The sequence below is a fragment of the Anabrus simplex genome, chromosome 1 (assembly GCF_040414725.1).
Source record: "Anabrus simplex isolate iqAnaSimp1 chromosome 1, ASM4041472v1, whole genome shotgun sequence".
Classification (NCBI taxonomy): domain Eukaryota; kingdom Metazoa; phylum Arthropoda; class Insecta; order Orthoptera; family Tettigoniidae; genus Anabrus; species Anabrus simplex.
Window position 1 is genome coordinate 1162948272 of NC_090265.1, and position 24147 is coordinate 1162972418.

The 24147-nt window shown below is 38.4% G+C and overlaps 1 protein-coding gene across 1 annotated transcript in view; it reads left to right on the top strand.

Moving 5' to 3' along the window:
• The first annotated feature begins 4563 nt into the window (after positions 1–4563).
• The window catches only part of LOC136877113 (glycerol kinase 3), a 179206-nt gene continuing 159622 nt past the window's right edge, over positions 4564–24147 (top strand). The window contains exon 1 of the mRNA XM_067150933.2: positions 4564–4987. Coding sequence (XP_067007034.1) covers positions 4916–4987 — 72 coding nt within the window. The 5' untranslated portion in view covers positions 4564–4915. The remainder of the gene's footprint in view (positions 4988–24147) is intronic.

Genomic DNA, 24147 nt, shown 5'->3' on the forward strand with positions numbered 1-24147 from the left:
AGTTTGGATGGTGTCTTTAGAAGTAGGAAAGATCACTATATGAAGATAAAGTTGGAATTCAAGAGGACAATTTGGGGCAAATATTCATTTATAGGAAGGGGAGTTAGGGATTGGAATAACTTATCAAGGGAGATGTTCAATAAATTTCCAATTTATTTGCAATCATTTAAGAAAAGGCTAGGAAAACAACAGAGAGGAAATCTGCCACCTGGGCAACTGCCCTAAATGCAGATCAATAGTGACTGATTGATTGATCTGAACTCAGAAGACCGTCTGAGCAGCTCGCCTCCTTTCTCCCAAGTCTTCCCAGCCCAAACTTTGCAACATTTTTGTAACGCTACTCTTTTGTCGAAAATTGCCAAGAACAAATCGAGCTGCTTTTCTTTGGATTTTTTCCAGTTCCTGAATCAAGTAATCCTGGTAAGGGTCCCATACACTGGAACCATACTCTAGTTGGGGTCTCACCAGAGACAAATATGTTCTCTCCTTTGCATCCTTACTACAACCCCTAAATACTCTCATAACCATGTGCAGAGATCTGTACCCTTTATTTACAATTCCATTTATGTGATTACCCCAATGAAGATCTTAATACCTAAGTATTTACAATGATCCCCGCAGGGAACTTTCACCCCATCAATGCAGTCATTAAAACTGAGAGGACTTTTCCTATTTGTGAAACTTACAACCAGACTTTTATTCCCGTTTATCATCATACCATTGCCTACTGTCCATCTCACAACATTATCGAGGTCATTTTGCAGTTGCTCACAATCTTGTAACTTATTTATTACACTGTACAGAATAACATCATCTGCGAAAAGCCTTATCTCTGATTCAACTTCTTTACACACATCACTGATACATCTGTGGCTTGGTTCTTAAAGGGCCAACATCAAAAAACCTGTTTTTGAGCTATGAACATTTGAAGTTTTGATTATAGTTTTCCAATTATTGTTTTCAATAACTAACTTTAAATAACTTTATACTTTCTTTGTGGAAGTCACCTTATTAAACGCTCATTTTTTCTACCGTATTCTTTATAAATTGCCAGGTCTCTAATCTTTATTGGTTATCTAACATTATTGGCAAGGGCTTATTTAATTAAACATTAACTGTTCGTTTAGACTTAGCAGAGACATTGGCCCTTTTAACATGTTGCAAGCCAGGATAAAACGCGTTTGTATCAGTTAATATCTCAATTTCGATAAAAAATGACATTGGCCCTTTTAGAACCAAGCCACAGATATACCGGTGTAAGAAAACATAAAGGTCCAATAATACTGCCTTGAGGAATTCCCCTCTTAATTTTTACAGGGACAGATAAAGCTTCACTTACTCTAATTCTCTGAGTTCTATTTTCTAGAAACAGAGCAACCCATTCAGTCACTCTTTTGTCAAATCCAATTGCACTCATTTTTGCCAGTAGTCTCCCATGATCTACCCTATCAAATGCCTTAGACAGGTCAATCTCGATACAGTCCAATTGACCTCCTGAATCCAGGATATCTGCTATATCTTGCTGGAATCCTACAAGTTGGGCTTCAGTGGAATAACCTTTCCTAAACCCAAACTGCCTTCTATCAAACCAGTTATTAATTTTGCAAACATGTCTAATATAATCAGAAAGAATGCTTTCCCAAAGCTTACATACAATGCATGTCAAACTGACTGGCCTGTAATTTTCAGCTTTATGTCTATCACCCTTTCCTTTATATACAGGGGCTACTATAGCAACTCTCCATTTGTTTGGTAAAGTTTCTTAGAATAATCAAATAAGTACTTCAGATATGGTATTATATCCCAACCCATTGTCTTTAGTATATCCCCCGAAACCTTATCAATTCCAGCTGCTTTTCTAGTTTTCAAATTTTGTATCTTACTGTAAATGTCATTGCTAACATAGGTAAATTTCAATACTTCTTTAGTATTAGTCACCTCCTCTATCTGGACATTATCCTTATAACCAACAATCTTTACATACTGCTGGCTGAATACTTCTGCCTTTTGAAGATCCTCGCATACACACTCCCCTTGTTCATTACTGATTCCTGGAATGTCCTTCTTGGAACCTGTTCCTGCCTTAAAGTACCTATACATACTCCTCCATTTTTCACTAAAATTAGTGTGGTCACCAATTATGCTTGCCATCATGTTATCCTTAGCTGACTTCTTTGCTAGATTCAATTTCCTAGTAAGTTCCTTCAATTTCTCCTTACTTCCACAGCCATTTCTAACTGTATTTCTTTCCAACCTGCACCTTCTTCTTAGTCTCTTTACTTCCCTGTTATAATATAGTGGATCTTTACCATTCCTTACCACCTTTAAAGGTACAAACCTATTTTCACATTCCTCAACAATTGCTTTAAACCCATCCCAGAGTCTGTTTACATTTTTATTTACCGTTTTACACCGATCATAGTTACTTATTAAAAACTCCCTCATGCCTGTTTTATCAGCCATATGGTACTGCCTAACAGTCCTAATTTTAATCTCTTTCTTTCTTTCTTTCTTTCTTTCTTTCACATTTATTTTTAATTACCACAAAAACAGCTTCGTGATCACTAATACCATCTATTACTTCGGTTTCTCTAGAGAGCTCATCTGGTTTTACCAGCACCACATCCAGAATATTCTTCCCTCTGGTTGGTTCCATCACTTTCTGAATCAGGTGCCCTTCCCATATTAACTTATTTGCCATTTGTTGGTCATGCTTCCTGTCGTTCGCATTAACTTCCCAATTGACATTTGGTAAATTTCGAGCACCCGCTACAAGCACGTTCCTTTCCTTATCGTTTCCCCCATAGCTGATTATCTTATCAAATAATTCTGAATCAGCATCTGCGCTACCCTTTCCTGGTCTGTACACTCCAAAGACATCAAGTTGCCTATTATCTTTAGAGATGAGTCTTACCCCTAGAATTTTGTGTTTGTCATCTTTTTTAACTTTTTCGTAGCTTACAAATTCTTCTTTCACAAGAATGAATACTCCTCCTCCTACCATTCCTATCCTATCTCTACGATACACCCTCCAGTTCCGTGAGAAAATTTCTGCATCCATTATATCATTTCTCAGCCATGATTCAACTCCTATTACAATATCTGGTAAGTATACATCTATTAAATTAAATTAAATTAAATTAAATTAATTCTATTCCTTTTTTTTACAATACTTCTACAGTTGAGCACTAACAGTTTTATGTCATCCCTACTTGATTTAGAGTTCCCTGTTCCCTTACTAGCACTCCCTAGGCTACCCTGTTTCCCTGAATGTACCTCCTTACAACCCTTCTAAACAAATTTCCTAACTTATATGTACCACTGCGGTTGAAGTGAAGGCCATCTGAGTGCAGATCCTACCCACCCATTAAGATCTAGAAATTTTACTCCCAGTTTCCCACATAACCACTCCATAGTCTCATTTAAATCCCCAATCAGCTTCCAGTCAGAATCCCTCCTACACAGTGTTCCACTGATAAAAATCTCTGCTTCCAGATTAGTGGATTCGATCTCTGTTCAGTTTGATGATATTTGAAGGTGCTAAAATATGCCAACTTCATGTTGGTGTATTTACTGGCATGTAAATAAACGCCTGCGGGACAAAATTCGGTACCGTACCTCAGTTGATAAGATGTAAAATGAATATTATTATTCATTTATTATTATGTAAGGTATAAAGATTAGAGAACAGATTAAAATATTAAGTTACTGGTACAAGTTGTCTTATAGGTTTCATTCCCCCCTCTAGCACAAATTCAGGATTAGTTTGAGAGAATAATACATAATTGGGAAGGTTTCAATCTCTTGCCCATTCTTGAAGTTTTTATTTTGTGATTTCCTCATTTCATCTGCAGGCATAGTTAGGATGAAATGCAATGGGTCGCCAGCCAGATGCAGGTCTTTTGATTTGACCCCGTAGGCGACCTGCTTGTCAGTCCCCGTGCCAGTTGAATTAATCACGGCAATCGAACCCGGGACGCCTATGACCTAAAGCCAGCACGCTAACCATTTAGATATGGAGCCGGACATAGTTATATAGTTGTAGTTGTAGACACTGCTATAGGATGATACGTACGGCGTGAAGCAAAAATTACCGAGATATTAAGATTTTTAGACAGGCTCCACTGGTGAGTCAAGATGGATGTTTCTCACCTCTCAGTTTACAAATATCAATCAAGTCCCTTACTCCTGCAATTTTGCCCCTTCAGATCCGTGTTAAATATTTCATTATTTGGCTCGTTGGACCGTAGCTCGAGATACCGCTTGCCTTGCGATTGCCTAATCTTATCCTAATATCAACAATCGCCATGATGGAAAGAGATGTATAAAAGGAGTGGAAAAATCATTGAATATTTCAGGGGAAGTACGGCGGCATTGTTCAATAAGCCATTAATATCATTGTTCTCTCACTTTAGTCTTCAGCAGTTCAATTGCACTCTCTTGAATTACATTCCGCTCCATACAGAAAGTGCCCATTGCTTATTAATACTTTTGTATGGTACCGTATATGAGCAGAGCTTGTGAATAATTCTGTAATGTGCCGAGCTCGAGCTGCTTAAGTGCATTCTGCTGAAGAAATACTCTTACTACAGCAGAAGATCGTATTGCACGCGACTTCCACAATTTACATGCAATGCTAAACACTGCGCTTTAAAACGACACCTTCGGTTCGAAGTTCACGTCCATCTATGAAACTGAAGACCGTTTGTTATTCAGGGAAACACTTTCTTTCTGATATTTGCGACCTGTATTACGTATGATAGTTATTGAATTTTAACCAATGAAACAGCTCCGGACCTGATATGATGTGGATAAGTGATGATTCACTTTGATGTTGTAATAATTAGGTTATGTTTTAACCTAGAAGAGTACAAATTAAACTAAACTACTTATTTCCTGTTGATTTTCTTCACAAATGGCAGCGAGAGGAAAATTCGGTCCACTCATTGGAGCAATAGATGAAGGAACGAGCAGTGCAAGATTCCTGGTGAGTAGGCTAAATTATTAGGCTAGGGTTAAGTTATTTGGCACTCGGTTCTAACTGTAGGCTGCCGCAAAGAGAAGGGCTACCGTAGTGAATATTATATTTAAAGCTGAATCGAGAACCTAAGTAAGAACATGCGCTGACCTCAGGTACTTATTTGGGATTGGGGGCATGACTGACAAAAACATAGGCATGTGAAATGATGAACAACTATTAATGCAAATATTATTTTATATTATCAATATCCGCAAACAAACAGGAAAAACAAAACAAAAACGGAACAGTACAGTAATAGAGCTTGTTTCTCAAATACATTGTTGAATGCATCTTATGTGAGACTTTTCAAATAATAGGCTATTCATAGGTTAACAGAAAAATTAGAACTTGATTCATAAATATTTTGATGGAATGTCATATGTATGCCTATGAATATATAAAAAGTAATCACAAGGGGGAAAAGTAGAACTTGCTTCATAAATACATTTTCTGAATAAATGTCTTATTATTATACAGTATGTATCTATTCTATTTGTACGGGCTGTTTGCTTTAGTACTTCAATGCATTGCCAGAAAATAATAAACTGAAAAGGATGTTATTCACTGAACATATATTCAACAAGGCCTTCATAAAACATATATCTACTGTATCTGTTTGCAATCATGTTAACAAAACATACAGCTTCTAATCAAGAAAAGCGTGCCGATAATCTTGTATCATTCCTATTCGTACAAGCAAATTGAACATTTGAAATAAACAAAAAATAAAGGGTTCCTGGAACACGGTAGTATCTAGTGGAATGTCCCCTAGCCTTTATAACTGTCTGACATTGTCGCCACATAGATACACTAATTTCTTGCACATGTCCAGGCTGATTTTCTGCCATTCCTGAAGAATCACACTTTTAAGTTCCTCCTTCGAATGCACACGTTGCCTACGGAGATTCCTCTTCAGCTTAGCCCAAAGATGTTCGATGGGATTTAAATCTGGAGACTGGGGAGAATGTTCCAGATCAACCATGTCTTATTAATATCAGCAGTATGTTTTGGGTCATTATCATGCTGGAACATATAAACAGGTGGCGTCCCCATTTTTTCGGCACTCTGCTTCACGTTTTCTCTCAGGATTGCATTATAGCCCTCCTTGTTCATTATTCAGTCAATGAAATGTACGTTACCCACACCCTGGCTGACATACAGCCCCAAAGCATTACAGACCCACCACCGTTTTTTACAATTGGGAGTGTATTTGCCACATCATTGTCCGCATCAATTTTTCTCCATATTCTGTGGATGCCATCTGACCAACATAGGTTTATTTTTGTCTCATCAGACCAAATAACATCATTCCAGAATTCGTTCTCCTTATTTATATGCTCCTTAGTGAATGTCAGTCTACTTACATATGGCCTTTTCCGAGGGATTCTTCCATACTACCCATGTCGATAGAGGATCTGGCAGATGTTGGAGTTGTTGATCTTCTTTCCATTTTGTTCCTCCATGAGTTGCCTCAATAATGGTGCATTTAATTTGGAATCTGACTTTATCAGCCGAACAACAAACCGTTCTTCCCTTTCATTTAAACACTTTTTCCTGGGTTTCCTTGGCGTGTTCTTAACAGTGCTTTTGCATTTAAATTTATCAACCACATATTGCACCGTAGAATGTGTTCTATTAACCAGCTGTCCAATCTTTCATAATGTAAATCCTTTAAGTGCCAGTTTAAGTATAGTGTTCTTAAGCTCCTTACTTAACTCTGCACTCCTACCCATGTCCACTACAGATACACTAGGAAGGAGAGTAACACACTTGACCAGTCGTATGCCGTCACTGAGACTTTTCCGTGCATTGCAAACAAACGGTGGGCGTCATCCTGTCCATGTGTACGAATACAATTGGTACACGCATTTGTCGATGCCAGCACATTCATATCAAATGTTCTTGCCTGTATGGAAATAAGTATGGTTTTTCACTAACGAATTATCATTGACAAACCATGTTTTTACCTGTAAAGTATGTTTTATTTCAGTTTTTCAATTGTTAATGTGAATATACGAGACCATGAGAAATTGAAGCCTGTACGAATAACAATGGATACTGTATACTGGTATTGTTTATTTCATGATATGAAATATGAAAAGCTCTACCAGCAGATGTACCATCTCAGCAGTCTCCATTGGGAGATGTAGTTCTCAGAAGGAATGCCCGCTTTCTAATCTCATTTCTTGATATAAAATCATCTGCCACCTTCCCTAGATTTAACACCTTAGCAGCTTCCTTGTGTAGACCTATATGCAGAAGGCTGTCCTGTAGTTGTACAGAAATAAGTCTCAGGGTTTGAAGTTGTCATCACTATTGTTAAAAACTTGAACAGTTCTGAGAGCAAATCCTTAAGATGAACTACTTTCTTGAAGTGATTGATAATGTCCTCTAAGTTATCAATTATTTTTCCTTCATTCAGCATCAGCTCATGAAACTACATCATCAATTTGCAAAATTTTGTCTTTGTTTGCATCATTCCTATGGGAATCAACACCTATATCAACATACCACTTGGTCAAGCAGCGCGTCTCCTTTCTCCCAAGTCTTCCCAGCCCAAACTTTGCAACATTTTTGTAATGCTACATTTTTGTTGGAAATCACCCAGTTTAAATAATAAACATAGTTTAAATACCTTTTTTTATTTACTACAGTAATTATAACCTCAGACCATATATTATCTGCACACTTTTTAGTGATAGATTTGTGTACGGGTTTGAGGAATAAGGAGGGAGGTCTCCCGGTTCCGTTAGTACTGCCGACTGAATGGAAATAAAATCTGAATTGAATCGATATGATCAATCGATATGAATTTTCTAAACCTTTGTTATCTTAAGCCAACTACTGCGTCACACACACATTATATAACATTTCTCGATGCGAATCTTATTCCTAGAGTGAATTCTATAGTTTGGCTTTGCTGTGTAAATAACAACAGTACTAGTACGTAAAGTGTACGCCAGCCGTCGTACAGCGATGCATAAGCGATTCATAGTTTGTGTTTCAAAGGTCGCCAGTACGAATATCGAAGATTGTCGAGGTCGACCGATTCAGCACTAGGGTGTAAATCTATCGCTAAAAAGTGCGCAGATAATACACAACACTGTGTGTACACACTTTCACCTCTATTCCTATTAACTTTAAATTCAGTGCAATGAGTACGGCATCTATCAGAATTTATGATGGTGGTAATAATTAGTTAGAAACTAGGAGCTCCTCTTTTAAACTAAAGTTAGTCTTTGACACAGTTTGATACTTATCTCATTGGATGAAATCTTCTGTCATACCTCGCTGGAAATCCATTGAATAAATGGATACAATATCCAGGCCTCAAACACAGAAAAACTGGAACATCTGACAGGAAAACTTGACACCACTGCATCAGATAGTCTGTCATTTATTGAGATCGATTATCAGTTACTAGAATGCTAAATACACAGCGTTGATGCTATTAATGATCTTAGAACACCCAACTACAAAAGAACTGAAATTAAACAGGGATTCTCACCAAAAAATATCACAAGAGAATTCTTACTGAATCTTTTAGGGAATTGGATATGTAGCCATGTGCATGTTCTAGTTTTTTAGACTACATGTACTGGCGAGACCAAAGAGATCAGACCAATGATTAATTTTGTACGTTTTATCTGGGAGGTACTGGTGGTATAAAATAAAACTGTGGTTCTGTACTGAAAGTAATTATATTAAATTAATAACAATATATGTTTATTGATCGACCACCTTTTCAATACATTAAAGTCATAAAATTAGGATTTTATCCTTAATAAATAGAAAGAATGGTACATGCTTCACCCTATCTTAGTAGGCATCATCAGCCATTGTATCATCTCAAGAAATTTTTAAAATCATCTGGCTAAATTCCTTGGTTCGAGGAATTGATATGTGTTCTAAAATTTATATTCAAATGTGATTGAAATTCTTCTTGGGTGACGTAGTCTTCATGTTTCTTATTTTAAGCAACAATAACATAACTGAAGTATATAGTGGACTTCATTGGGTCATCTTTTAATGTGTGGTGTTTGTGGAGAAGTATGATACGATTAGCATGATTCATTGTTGTTGTTAGAACATACTGAATAACAAGTAGGCTGGTCTAAAGAGAACGCCAAATTGAAGTGGATGTTGTGAAGAATGAGAAGCAGAGTGTATGTTGAAAGTCCCTTAGGGTACGTTTATGCTGCAGCCTGGCTGCTGGCACATCGCCAAGCCTTGCTGCTCGATGTTAGGCGATGATGAAACAAACCAATGGATCTCAATCGGTGCTTTTACCCTGGAGCCCGGCTTATAGCTGCGCTGCTGGCTGCTATCCTCGCCACATCCATGGTCTCAAACACGTTTGATTTTCGAGCCTGGCCCATCGTCGGCTATCCTGTAACTTGGACTGTGATTGGTTATTTCAAGGTCACCAGCTCTCCCACTCTTCCTCTCTTCGCACGTTCAGTGATCACTTGCTCACTTGCTATCAGAACCTGTCTTTGAACGCAATGTGATTTGGAACCAGCGGCATGCGGATCATCACAAGAGGTTCGTTTGGGGTAAAAGGAGTGACGAGATGACGAGCAGCCAGTAGACCTTTTCCTACTTTTTATGAGGGAGAGTGGCATGTTTTATCGTGTTTAAAAGTGAAGTTTCTATTTGTGTTTTTAATTGGTTTATTGTTAACTACTATTTTACTCTACCGGGCGAGCTGGCCGTGCGATTAGGGATGTGCAGCTGTGAGCTTGCATCCTGGAGACAGTGGGTTTGAACCCCACTGTCGGCGGCCCTGAAGATGGTTTTCCGTTGTTTCCCATTTTTACACCAGGAAAATGCTGGGGCTGTACCTTAATTAAGAACACGGCTGCTTCCTTCCTATTCATAGGCCTCTCCTATCCCATCGTCACCATAAGACCTACCTGTGTTGATGCGACGTTAAACAAATAGCAAAAAAAAAAAAACATTTTTTCTATTGACTATGTGTTTTTCTTTGTGTGTTTTTAATTTGAATTAAATATATTATTTTACTTCTATGTCAGTGCCTTATTCAATTTTATTACATTTTACTCTTTTTTAATTTTAGAAGAAAATATGGCATTGCAAATTAGATCCACTACTTATTTTAAATTCATAATAATTTTCCTCATCATTATCATTTTTCTAATCCTAGTCAGTGGGTTAATTATAACTTTTAATCCATTTCGTCTCATCTCGTACCATCAGGGGCCGATGACCTAGATGTTAGGCCACTTTAAACAACAAGCATCATCATCAAACTATGGAATGACGTGGCAAAAGAATGCGGAATGATTACGTCAACTTTGTTCTTTTATTCTTGCCATTTAGGAGACCTCTATCATTACAAGCAGGTGATTTATATGAAGTACCTCGTTTTTCATGGAAAGTTCGACAGTTATTTTTTCAAACTGTAAACACATTTTGTTAAGGAGCCCTAACTGAAGTCAAAATGAGATACTCCATAACCCCTTATTTTACATTATTCAAAAGTACATTATTAAATTACGAAATAAAGCATTTGTGGCTTCATTCTTCAATCAACTCCCGCAGTAGAAATGCACTGAAAAATGCAGGCGAAGCATTTTACACTTTTTATTTCACATTCAGTACACCAAATTATTGTAAGATACACTCGCCAACAGAACTGCGACTCACTCGTTAAAAATATCTCTGCACTTCAAAAGCTTCAGCTGGAGCTGTGTTGTTTCTTCTCGACGGGGTAGCTCTTGGAAGTATGTCCTCGTATTCTAAGTGTTCATGCCCTCTATATCTATAATCACATTATGCAAAATACAACCTTCCTTAACTATCAGTTCCTCTGCTTTGAATTTTCGACTACAGATGTGAGCTGCCAGCAGCGCGCGTGCGGGGCTGCTGCAGGGTAAAAGCTCCATGGCGAGCAGCCTGGCTATAGCCAGCAGCGAGGTGCTAGGGCAAACATCCATGTGCCAGCAGCAAAGCTGCAGCATAAACATACCCTTAGACCGCTGAGATGTTAACTTCTCATGTTGAGTGTCCTGAAACACTCATTCTTCACAACATCTGTTACGATTTGACGTTCCCTTTAGACCAGCCTACTTGTTATTCAGTATGTTCTAACAAAAGCGAATCACGCTAATTGCATCATACTTCTCCACAAACACCACACATCAAAAGAAGATGGCCCAATGAAGTCCGCTATATACTTCAGTTATGTTATTGTTGCTTAAAATATGTAACATGAAGACTACGTCACATAAGAAGAATTTCAATCACATTTGAATATAAATTTTGGAACACAAATCAAATCCTCAAACCAAGGACTTTAGCCAGATGATTTTAAAAATTTCTTGAGATGATACAATGGCTGATGATGCCTACTAAGATAGGGTGAAGTATGTACCATTCTTTCTATTTATTAAGGATAAAATCCTAATTTTGTGACTTTAATGTATTGAAAAGGTGATTGAATAATAAACATATATTGTTATTAATTTAATATAATTACTTTCAGTACAGAACCACAATGATTTTTATCACATGCAAGGTGTTGCATGCCAACTGATGAGCCCACTGCTACACTGGGGCAAAACGCTGGTAATATCACTATTGAAAAAGCCTAAAGACTTTTTCTTCAATAACCATGCTCTGATTACAGTTTGAATGATAATTCTCAAATGGTTCTTAAGACCAGTAGGAAAAGACAACTTATATACGGTACTAAAAAAAAAAATACATACATACATTATCATTATAGACTGTTATGCCTTGCAGCGTTCAGTCTGCAAGCCTCTGAGAATTTACTAAACGTCGCCACAATCCTTTATTTGCAACTAGTGTTGTGGCCTCATTTAGTTCTATACCTCTTATCTTTAAATCATTAGAAACCGAGTCTAACCATCGTTATCTTGGCCTCCCTCTATTTCTCTTACCCTCCATAACAGAGTCCATTATTCTCCTAGGTAACCTATCCTCCTCCATTCGCCTCACATGACCCCACCACCAAAGCTGGTTTATGCGTACAGCTTCATCCATCGAGTTCATTCCTAAATTAGCCTTTATCTCCTCATTCCGAGTACCCTCCTGCCATTGTAAAAAACCAAACCCCATGGCACTACAGCCTTTGAAGGGCCTTGGCCTACCAAGCGACCGCTGCTCAGTCCGAAGGCCTGCAGATTACGAGGTGTTGTGTGGTCAGCACGACAAATTCTCGGGCGTTATTCTTGGCTTTCTAGACCGGGGCCGCCATCTCACCATCAGATAGCTCCTCAATTCTAATCACGTAGGCTGAGTGGACCTCGAACCAGGCCTCAGCTCCAGTTAAAAATTCCAGACCTGGCTGGGAATCGAACCCGGGGCCTCCGGGTAGGAGGCAGGCACACTACCCCTACACCACGGGGCCAGCATATACAGTACTAGTAATAAAAAATAAGGTTATGTAAATAATATTACAAAAAGGTACAAAACTAGTAAAGCAGCTAGAATTGATAAGGTAATCCGAGGATGTACTAAAGGTAATGTTTTGGGATATAGTGCCATACCTGAAGTATTTATTTGATTACTGTTTGCATAAAGGAGCTATACCAAATGAATGGAGAGTTGTTACAGTAGCCCCAGTATACAAATGAATGGAGAGTTGCAACAGTAAGACCATTGTACAAGGGAAAGGGTGATAAACATACAGCAAATAATTACTGGCCAGTCAGCTTGACATGTGTTGTTTGTGAGCTCTGGAAAACCATTTTTTGTGATCATATTAGACACGTTTGCAAAATTAACTGAGGAGTGTATGTTTAAAAGTTGCTATATCCATCATAAGAAAGTTGTGGGGGAAAATAATAAACTCAGTTCAAGAATTCAGATCACAGTCTCCACGACTCTCAACGCTCACCTTAAAGGCATCTAATAAAATCTATACTATAATAAATGCTCATACTCCCACTAATGATAAAAACAACTCCTCAAAAGACCAGAAGGAAACAGGAGAATTTTCGGACCTATTGGACCAGACCATAGATAACATCCCCAAACACCATATAAAATTATTAATAGGCACTTCAACGCTCTACTAGGCAGAGAAAGAAAATACCGTGACATCATCGGAAAATGGCCAGCACACAAGAAAACAAATAAAAAGGGAGAGAGACTAGTTGACCTGTGTAGAAACCGTAATTTAATCTCAAAATCTACATGTTTTAAGAGGAAACCTCAAAAACTCAAAACATGGAAACACCCTGACTACACTAAAGGAGAATGGCAACTGAATCACGTCTGCATGGACAAATACCACCACAAAGAGATCTATAACGTCAAAGTCCTCTGAGGAATAGACACAGGTTCAGATCACTACGTAGTTAAAATTAAACTCACTCCCCAGAGGAGACAACAAAAGCAAGCCCTTAAAACTAAAAGAAAAATAGATCCTACCCAGCTAATCAACAACAAAAATTACCAGAAAGCAACTGAAAAAATAAAAATCACGTATAAACTTGAAGACTTAGTACACAACCTTAAACAAATTGCAGAAGACCTGGCTCCAATTAAACTACGTAAAAAACACCAATGGTGGAACAGTGAATGTGATGAAACAGTGGAGAAAAGACATCAGGCATGGCTATTACATCAGTTCCAAAAGACAGAAATATCCTATCAAAAGCTAGTAAAACAGAGAAAAGAAACTACCCAAGTCTTAAGAAGAATAAAAAGACAACATCATAAGGACACCCTGCAGTTAATTGAAGAACAGTTCAGTAAAACTCAATCAAGGGACTACTACAAAACCTTCAGAAAGCAGCTCCAAAAATATGAACCCCCGACCCTACTGATGAAGGATGAAGATGGTAAGCTGGCCCATAACAATAAAGACAATGCAGAAATTCTGGCTAAACATTTCAACAAGCTTTCAAATTGTGAAGAACCTACAGAACTCCTTCATTTGGACACCAACACCCAGATAAAAACATCACCAGAGAACATCAATCCCCCCACAATAAAGGAAGTCTACCAAGCTCTGTATAAATTAAAAAACTACAAAGCACCAGGAGAAGATCAGACCTTTGCGGAAATCTGGAAATATGCAGGAACATCAGCAAAAGTTGCCCTCCATCAACAACTTGTCTCTATCTGGATTAAAGAAGAACTACCAGAACACTGGACAACAGCCCTCATTCATCCACTGCACAATAAAGGGGACAAAACCGACCCTAATAACTACAGGGGAATCTCGCTCCTAGACATAACATACAAAATATTTTCAATAATCATCCTTAATAGGATAAGTTTACAACGTGAGAAAGAACTAGGAGAATATCAAGGAGGTTTCAGACCCTGGAGGAGCTGTCCTGATCAGATCATGAGTCTTAAGTTGATAATGGACTATAACAGGAGAAGAAACAGAGATATGGTGATAACATTTGTAGATTTCAAGAAAGCTTATGATTGCATCCATAGAGAATCTCTGTTTAAAATTTTAAGACACCTTGGACTACACCCCAAATTAATAAACATGATAAAATTGACTCTCACCAATACCAAATCAAAAGTGAAGTTTAGGGGTGAAACATCAGAGACATTTGAAATTAAAACTGGACTACAGCAGGGAGATGGGCTCTCACCACTATTATTTAACTGTGCTCTAGAAATGGTAATGAGAAATAAAGATTGGCCGAAAAATCAAAACAAATTGCCTGGGTTTTGCTGACGATTTAGCATTACTAGCAGTGGACATAAAAGAAGCAAAAACCCAGATATCAGAACTTCAAAACATTGCAAATAAAATTGGCCTCAAAATATCATTTGAAAAAACAGAAATTATGCCCCAAAAACCAACACAGCTAAAAGAAGTCACCATAAATGGTAATAAAATCAAAATAGTAATTCAGTTTAAATATCTTGGAGAAGTAATAACACATAACTTAAATGAAAAAATCTCAATCCAAGTAAGAACAAATAGATTAGCTAAACACAAAAATTACCATGGGATATCTACAAAAAGAAATGTCTATCAATAAATACAAAAATAAAACACTACAACACAGTTATAAAACCGGAAGCTACATATGCAGCAGAAACAATTTTTCAACTGAATAAACAATCAAAGACTGACAGATTTCACAAAATTGAAAGGGGGATTTAAGGGACCTGCATCAACAAAAAATACCAGAAAGATGGACAGTGGCGGATAATACCTAACAAAGTCGTGTACAAAGATCTAGAACCCTTTACAGATACTATGAGTAAGAGGAGATTGGGATTCTTTGGACATATCATGAGGATGCAGGATTCGAGACTTTTGAAACAAATAGTACAACACAATCTTGTCTCAAATTTCACAACAGGATGTAAATGGATCAGAGAAGTAAGAGAGGATCTGAAGGAAATAGGCCTTACAACAGAAGACACCACAAATAAGATAAAATTGAATACAAAACTCAAGAATACAAACCTCCGCTTTACCCTTACACAAAACAAACCAACAACACGCATATTTTCAACTGAGGAAAGGGCACGAAGATCAGAACGTCTGAAGAAGTACTGGGAGGACCGCAAAGCCCGAACAATCCCTTCAAAGAGACCTGAACGACGGACTGACTAAAGTGGTCCTATGTGGTCATGAAAGAAGAAAAAGAAGAAAAGGCACATGATTAGGTATGGTACTACTGTTTTAAAAATATGTTGTGATCCCAAAAAGTACATGATGGATGTTCTATCATCAATATTAACCCTAGAATCATAAACTTTCTTCTCCCAGACTACGCACCGCTGTAGTTTCCGCGGGAATTTCCAGACGCTAATGAACTGTGCTTTCCCCCTCCATCTAATCTTCCCCAGCTATCAACAATAAGTGTTGATCTTGATTTTAAGCATAAAGGTCCAGTTGTTTGTTCACTGCGACATGTCCGTCGTCTGAGAGACGAAAGTTTATGATTTGAGAAAGTATTTGTGATTTGTACATAGCTGCAAATAGTGTGAATATTTGGTTTATTACAGTAATGTTTTTTGTATGTAATATGTAAGCTTAATAGGATACTGAAATGGAAAATCTAGCGCACGATGATGAATTGATAGTGGTAGTTCTTTCTGAATTAGACAGAGAACCACTCTCTTCAGGAGACATTAGTGGTAATGTATTTCGTGAATGAAATTACCTGGGCAATACATGGATCAAACAGAAATATTACGACCGACAGTTGGTTCACCTCAATTCGTCTGGCTGATTATCTGCATTGCGACAATAACCTGACAATCATTGGAACAATGAGAAAAGACAAGCCATAGATACCGCCAGAGATGAAAGCAGTCAAAGTAACAAAGCTTGGGTCCTCCATGTTTTGTTATAATGATATAAAAGCAATGGAATCCTATAAAGGAAAATCAAACAAGAATGTAATCCTCCTTTCTACATGCCATGAAGTAGGTACAGTAGCACCCAGTGGGAAACCAGATATGGTGGAAGACTACAATGGGACTAAAGGTGCCATGGACACTTTCGATGAAATGTCAACACTGATGTCCTCTTCAAGAAAAACGAGAAGGTGGCCAATGCGTATCTTTTATTGTATGATTAATACATCACTTGTCAATGGATACATTATTTATGTGCATAAGATGGTTGGAAAAGGCCAAAAGCCACTTTCAAGGCGAGAGTTTGCAAAGGATATATCCGAAATGCTAATGGCTCCAAAGCTGCAAGAGAGACTTTAGACACCAACTTTGAGGCGCAGCCTGAAGAGGACCATCGCTGAAATTCTTGGAAAAGATGGCATTCCTTAAGAGCCTCAATCAGGTACTGCTGAAGGTAGAATAATTTGTGCGTTTTGTCCATCAAATAAATGAAGAATGGCCCGATTCTTTTGTAAGACATGCCGAAGACACTTGTCTTGATCACCAGGCAAAACAGTGTATTGAATGTGCCTATTGAAGAAAAACTGACCAGTGTATTGTCATCACTATGTGTGGTAGTTTTAACTATAATATTCTGTATTTTGTGTAAAATGTTGGGTTTATGTATATTAAAGTGCTTTTCTTTTTGGTAGTCTGACAGACGAAAGTTTATGATTCGTGTTACACTGGAGGGACTTTATGATTCTAAGGTTAACATCAATATAAATATAAACAAAAAGGAAATAGTCCATTTTGTTTAGGTGCCACGAAAATAGCTCTGTTTGTGTAGACATATTGAAAATAACCCCTATCTCTATAACAGTTTGGGAGAGAACACGAACATTACACTTGACTGTCACACACATCATGTTCGATGTAATCACAATCTGTAACTCCACAATGTCACCCACATCTTATTGTAATCAATCACAATCAGTCTCTCCACAATGTCTCTGTATGATCATTGCATAATGTTTGTTACATATGATCCACTAACACATTAAATTAGCTTACTACAAAATATCAACAGAGACATCTACTTCAGCATTATTTCACAACCAACAAAACCAGCAGACCATTAACACTCGTATGTCAGCTATATCGTGTTCTGCACAATCATCATTTCTATCACAGTCCTGCACCTCGGTATTATGGCATATACTTGTCTCATCAGGTAAGATTACGCATTTATAAAAATTCAGTTCCAGTAATTCACTGAAGTTTTCCACAAATTGTTTTCAAAGCAGCTTTTTAACATCTCTCCTCTTGTTTTCATTCATTCTTAGCGTACGAAGGGATAACTGAGAAATGTTCATGTGTAATGATGCTACAGCCATTTCTTTGACCCACTTTAATGATAATTTGATTCACTGATTGGAACCCTTGCACCTTTTTGTAATAATCCTGACTTTTTAACACCATAGAGGACCCAGTCTGCTACTAGGACATTCATATTGCCATGTTTCTTGAATATGTCGTGATACTGTTCTTTAGTCGTTATGATGGTTTGTTTAATACCCTTTTCCAGTCGCCTAAACACCCAGTCAGCTCGGAGGAAACTACATCCTCTGACAGGGAAGAACAAGTATATTAATCACAAATGGTCAGGTGCATTAATGTGAAGCCAAAATAGCAGTATGTGATGACATCGGTTACATCTATTTCATGGGCTTTTAGATGAAGATAAGCTATTCAAACATTTTAAACTTATCCTTTTTCACTATGGACTTTACTGACTCTTTATCACCACTTCTTTTTCTCTGCTGGCATTCCACATTCGAAAAAAACTTTCTTCAGGTTTTCTAGTCATTTACGCGAAATGCTGAGTGTGTTCATGAAAAATTATTTGCAAACTCTCACTGTCCTTGATTTCATATTCATGAGATAATATGTAGTCCTCACCGTATGGCTTCGCGTAGTGGATCACGGAGGGGAACGGCCTGATCTTCACGGTGCAGTAGAGCCAAGTAATCTCGTCAAATAGGTATCTTGTTGAACTTTACCTGTTGTGTTGTACATTCGTTTTCTGTTTACAGTTACATCTCCTATCAAAATAGCAGCACATTTAAACTTGCTGTTATTCTTGTGGTGGCCTGGTACCTTGATGTTCACATATAGGGGTTCATTATCAGCATATCTGTAGAAACATGTGCAGTAACAATGTCAGAGTATGTTAGGTTATCATATTGGGAATAATACAGTAGAGAAAAGGAACTCCGTATTTCCGTGGTATATATACATTTTACAATGTCTTGACTGTGCTGTGTTGCATTCCTTGCCATGCCTGCTACTGTTAAATATTACAACATTCATTTCGCAGCACACTGAATGGTATTACTTTATCATCACATAGGTACAAACGTGTAGTGATAACAGCAAGGCGCATTCAAACTACGAGTGCGTTGTGTCATTCTGTGCTCAGTGGGGCTATCTTTACGGCTGAGAGTACACTTGCCTGTTATTAGGTGTTGCCACACATACACCTCCGTGTCCGGTGTAACTCTCATACTTTAAATACGTTAATAAAAACCCACAGCAAATATGCCTTTTTTATAGGAATATTTTTCCTGCCACCCATAATGTGAAGGGTAGTCTTGTTTGTTCCCGACTTTCACTCGATGATTACGAACGCACAGCGATTTTCACAATACATATAAGACCTTTTGACTTGGATCATGTTGTAAGGGCTGTGTTTACACAAGAAATTCCACCTTTTGGGTCTGGAATACACATGGCATTTGATAATATTCAACTACTATGATGCATGTGGATGAAATCCTTTTTTTTTTTTAATGGAACATATATTGAACAGACATTCTCAACTGGTTTGATAGAAGACAGTTCGGGTTTAAGAAAGGTTTTCCTAGTGAGGCTCAACTTATAGGATTCCAGCAAGATATAGCAGATATTTTATATTCAGAAGGTCAAATGGTCTGCATTGCTATTGACCTATCCAAGGTTTTTGATAGTGTAGATCATTGGAGATTACTGATGAAAATGAGGGTTATTGGACTAGACAAAGGAGTGGTTGAATCGGTGGCTACATTTCAAAAAATAGAACTCACAGAATTAGAGTAGGTGAAGTGTTATCTTATCCTATAATGTTTAAGAGAGGCATCCGTCAAGGTATTGTTATTGTTTTCTTAAACCCGGGTTGCGATCTAGTTTTATGAAAACCTGACGTGTTTACTATAATTTTGAAATACATCATTCCCTCTCCCTAAACCAGGGTAATGTAACGAGATGTGTGATTATGGGCCAGAAAACGGCAGGAATCATGACTGCCACTATTAATTCATTATGAGTACCCCGAATTAACTCATACAACTAGCACAGATACGAAGAAAACGGACGTGTAAGATCGGGAGATCTGGTGGGCCAGAGGGCAGGTCTTCCCCTTCCTATCCATTTATCAGGCTTCATCGCATGGAGATGGTTCCAGACGACCATCACCGTGTGGAGTGGAGCTCCATCATGTTGAAACCATATTCTGCAGTGGCCAAGGAGTGGTACATGTTCCAAGAACGATGGTGGTTCATCTTTAAGAAACTACAGATAGCGTTCTACTGTCAGAAGTCCCTCAAAGAAACGGGGACCAATAAGGTGATCACCCACAATGCCACACCAATGTTCATGCTCCACTGTACCTGAAAAGCTGCCTGTCGTTCCCAGTGGCGATTATCCACACTGCAGTAATACATATTATGTCGATTAACAGTTCCATTGTTGTGGAACTGTGTTTCATCCATAAATAATATGGTTGCTAAAAAGGCAGGATCTGTGTCCACATGCTGTAGGGTCCATTGACAGAATGCCACGCAGGCTTCAAAATCATGATCATGGAGCTCTTGGTGTAAGTGCAGATGGTACAGGTGAAATCGCGTGTATGCAATATCCGCATGACAGATGCTCGGCTGGTGTTCGTCTCCTGTGCAATGGCCCGTGTGGTAGTGTGAGGGTTATGTCGGATAACATCCAAGACAATCTCTTCACTGTAAGCAGACATCATGGGATGATCTTGAACAGGCTGTGTCCTTCTCAAAGATGCAGTAGCCTGCAGACATCTTTCCACAGTCTGAAATGTCATGCCTGTTAGTTGTCATCTATCCGGATAGTGTTCTTGATACAGACATTGTGCCTGGTATGCATTCTGTCTAGCTTTTCCATAGATGAGTAACATGTCCACGTACTCACCGTTGGAATACATCACGGGGCAGTGAAAAAGCTTTGTGTTGTGTTGTGTTGTGTTGTGTTGTGTTGTGACTTGCCTCAAAGGAGGGGAGTTTGTGCAGCTACATACCTATCTGCCATCATGTTGTTTTCGTTCCATTGGGGTAGACTTTGCCCTACCTGTGGTCTACGAAGCTTGTGACATGTACAGCGTAGCTAACTGGTTGCCTGTGGGCTAGCCACAGCCCTCATTCTTGTCCAACCCAGCTCCGTACTTTATGCTACGATACACATGGCTCTTTACACGGCCAAATAAACAAATCAGTCTGTGGAAACTATCAAGTATACAACCTTACCATATCTCAGACAATTGGTAATAAAATGGATTTTTTTCTTTTTTAATCGTGCGTGGGATTCGAACCTTAAAACACTGTCCACTATCACATCTCCCACTGCGCCCTTACCATGTGCGCTACTGCATGGCTTGATGTGCAGCATGCAGTTCCTAGCCCATACAGTACCTGTTCCTGGTCTGTATGTGTACCACCTGTTGTAGGGTACATGTTCTTTGTATCTGTGCTCGTTTTATGGGTTCATTGAAGGTACTCACAATATATTAAAAATGGCGCTCAAGATTCCTGCTGTCTTTTTAGCCCATAACCACACATCTAGTTATATTACCCTGGTTTAGTGAGAGTGATCAATGTATTTCAGAATTGTAGTAGAAGCAGTTGGATGCATAAAACTAGATCACGAGGGCTGGTGGACTGCCTGATATATATAAATGATGTGAGTAAAGAACTGGAATCACAGATTTGTAGATATGTTATACTGTATAGAGTAGTAAATAAGTTACAGGATTGTGAGCAACTACAAAAAATCCTAGACATTGTTGTGAGTTGGACAGCAAAAAATGGTATGATGGTGAAAGGGGTTGAGAAGTCAGGTTGTAAGTTTCACCAAGAAGAAACGTCCCCTCACTTTTAATTACTGTGTTGTTGAGGTGATAAAGAGAGTATAATTTAAGACTGCATAGCGGAATACCAAGGCATAGGAGCACAAAGAAACAGTGATAGTAAGCGCAGTGCCCACAATGGCAAGTGGACGTAGTCGTCTCAAAGAAGTGGAATGATTATGCCTATAGAAACCAAATGAAACTGAACTCACCATCTATATACATGCTCAGGATAAATAAATAAATAAATAAACAAATTAATTAATAAAACAAACTAGTAAATGAAACTGAACTTACCAGTATTTACAGAAGATATTGAAAGTCATCTCCTTGACCTGCGATGCAAGCTCACAACTTACGAGATTTAGAAACACACTTTGCAGTGTTTGAACACTGATGGAACACACAGTGTTCCTGATGTCAAATTTTAATTCTTCTGCAGTTCCAGAATTATTCCTGTAAACTTTTCCATTCAGAGTTCCCCAAAGATAAAATTTTGCATGTGTTTAAATCAGGCAAACGAGTGGACCATGGGTCTTCACTGATATTCTGATCATCATCAAATACTTCCTGCAACCATCACATACAGCTGCGCGTCGTATGGTCCGTCACACCATCCTGCTGGAAATAGCTGTACCTTTTTTCTTCTTCAGTCAGTTCAGCAAAAAATGTTTTGAAAATGCTGTGGATATAATGGTCAGAAGTAATCATGTCCTGAAAAGTTATCTGACCAATAATTTGTCAGGCACTAATAGCACACCATACACCCACCTTCACATCGTGCACAGGTCTCGGCTGTTAAATGTGCGGGTTCTCTGCATCTCAGATCCTATTATTCTGTGAATTGACATATCCACTCAAATGAAACCATGCTTCGTCACTCATAAAAAAGAAAGTTTGGATCCATGATACCATTGTGGACACTATTCATTAAACAAAAACCCCATGGCACCACAGCCCTGACGGGTCTTGGCCTATAAAGCGACCACTGCTTAGCCCAAAGGCCTGCAGATTACAAGGTGACGCATGGTCAGTGCAGTGAATCCTCTCGGTCGTTATTCTTGGTTTTCTAGACCGGAGTTGCCATTTCACCATCCGATAGCCCCTTAATTGTAATCACGTAGGTTGAGTGGACCTTAAACCCACCTTCAGGACCAGGCAAAAAACCCTGACCTGGCCGGGAATTGAACTGGGGCCTCCAACTGAGAGGCAGGCACGCTACATCTAGACTGCAGGGCTGGACACTATTTATTAGCCAATTGCAAAATCTTATTCTTGCAGTGATATCTGTAAGATGTATGTTATGGACTGAATGAATCCGGTAAGATCATAAATATAGTAATTGTTTTGCAGTACGTGCTGACAAATGTGAAATACCAGTTTCCTGATCTACTCTCCAAAGCAACTTATGTGGACTGACTTGCAATCTTGTCTGTATATCTTCTAACCTGTTCTCCTTTGCTGTTTTTTCTTATTAGTTATGGAACCAGTACTTGTGAACAAGTTATTGCACATAATATTTTGATGGTACTGTAGAACTGGGAAACTGTGTACGGAATTTTCGAAGGCTCCTCTTAACAGGTTTCTTCTTCTTGTGCAAATAACACTTGGCTAAATATATTCTCATTGCTGTAGAGTACTTGACCATCATGATATTAACCTCACAACACACCTTAAAACTCAAATAGTTGCTAGTGAAATGCTACGTCAGCTGTCAAGACTTCTTATCACGCCAAGCTTGATACAAGACATATAGCGCTCCCCTGGGGATTCCCGTGGCCTGTAAGTAGAAGTGTGAAGTCTTAAGCTATTACTCCCTATAGTACATCATGGAGATCACAATAAGTACGTGGGTATTAATATAAGGAATGATTTTCATTGGGGTAATCACATTAACGAGGTTGTAAAGAAAGTTTACAGATCTCTTCACACAGTTATAAGGGTATTTAGGGGTTGTAGAATGGATGTAAAGGAGAGGGCATATAAGTCTCTGGTAAGACCCTACTTAGAGTATGGTTCCAGTGTATCGGATCCACATGAGGACGACTAGACCTGGAAAAGAGCCAAAGTAAAGCAGCACGATTTGTTCTGGGTGATTTCCAAAAACAGAGTAGTGTTACAAAAATGTTGTAAACTTTGGGCTGGGAAGACTCAGCAATAAGGAGACGAGATGCTTGACTGAGTGGTATGTTCTGAGGTGTCAGAGGAGAGATGGCATGGAAAGACATTAATAGACAAATAAGCTTGAGTGGCTTTTAAAAGTAGGAAAGATCACAATATGAAAATAAAGTTGGAATTCAAGAAGACAAATTGGGGCAAATATTCATTTGTAGGACAAGGAGTAAGGGTTAGAATATTTTATCAATTGAAATGTTTGATAAATTGTCAGGTTCTTTGAAAATATCAAAGGAAAGGCTAGGTAAAGAATTGATAGGGTATCTTCCACATGGGCAACAGCCCTAAATACAGATCGATTGACAGTGGCGGCCGGTCAGTACGTGCTACCGGGCTCCAGCACGTAGCTTGGAACTGTAAGGAATATTATTTATGTACAGTACAATTATCCTGGTGCCTTTTCGTTGTTTTGAGTACGATATGAATTTGTGTTTTGTGAAAATCAGGACGA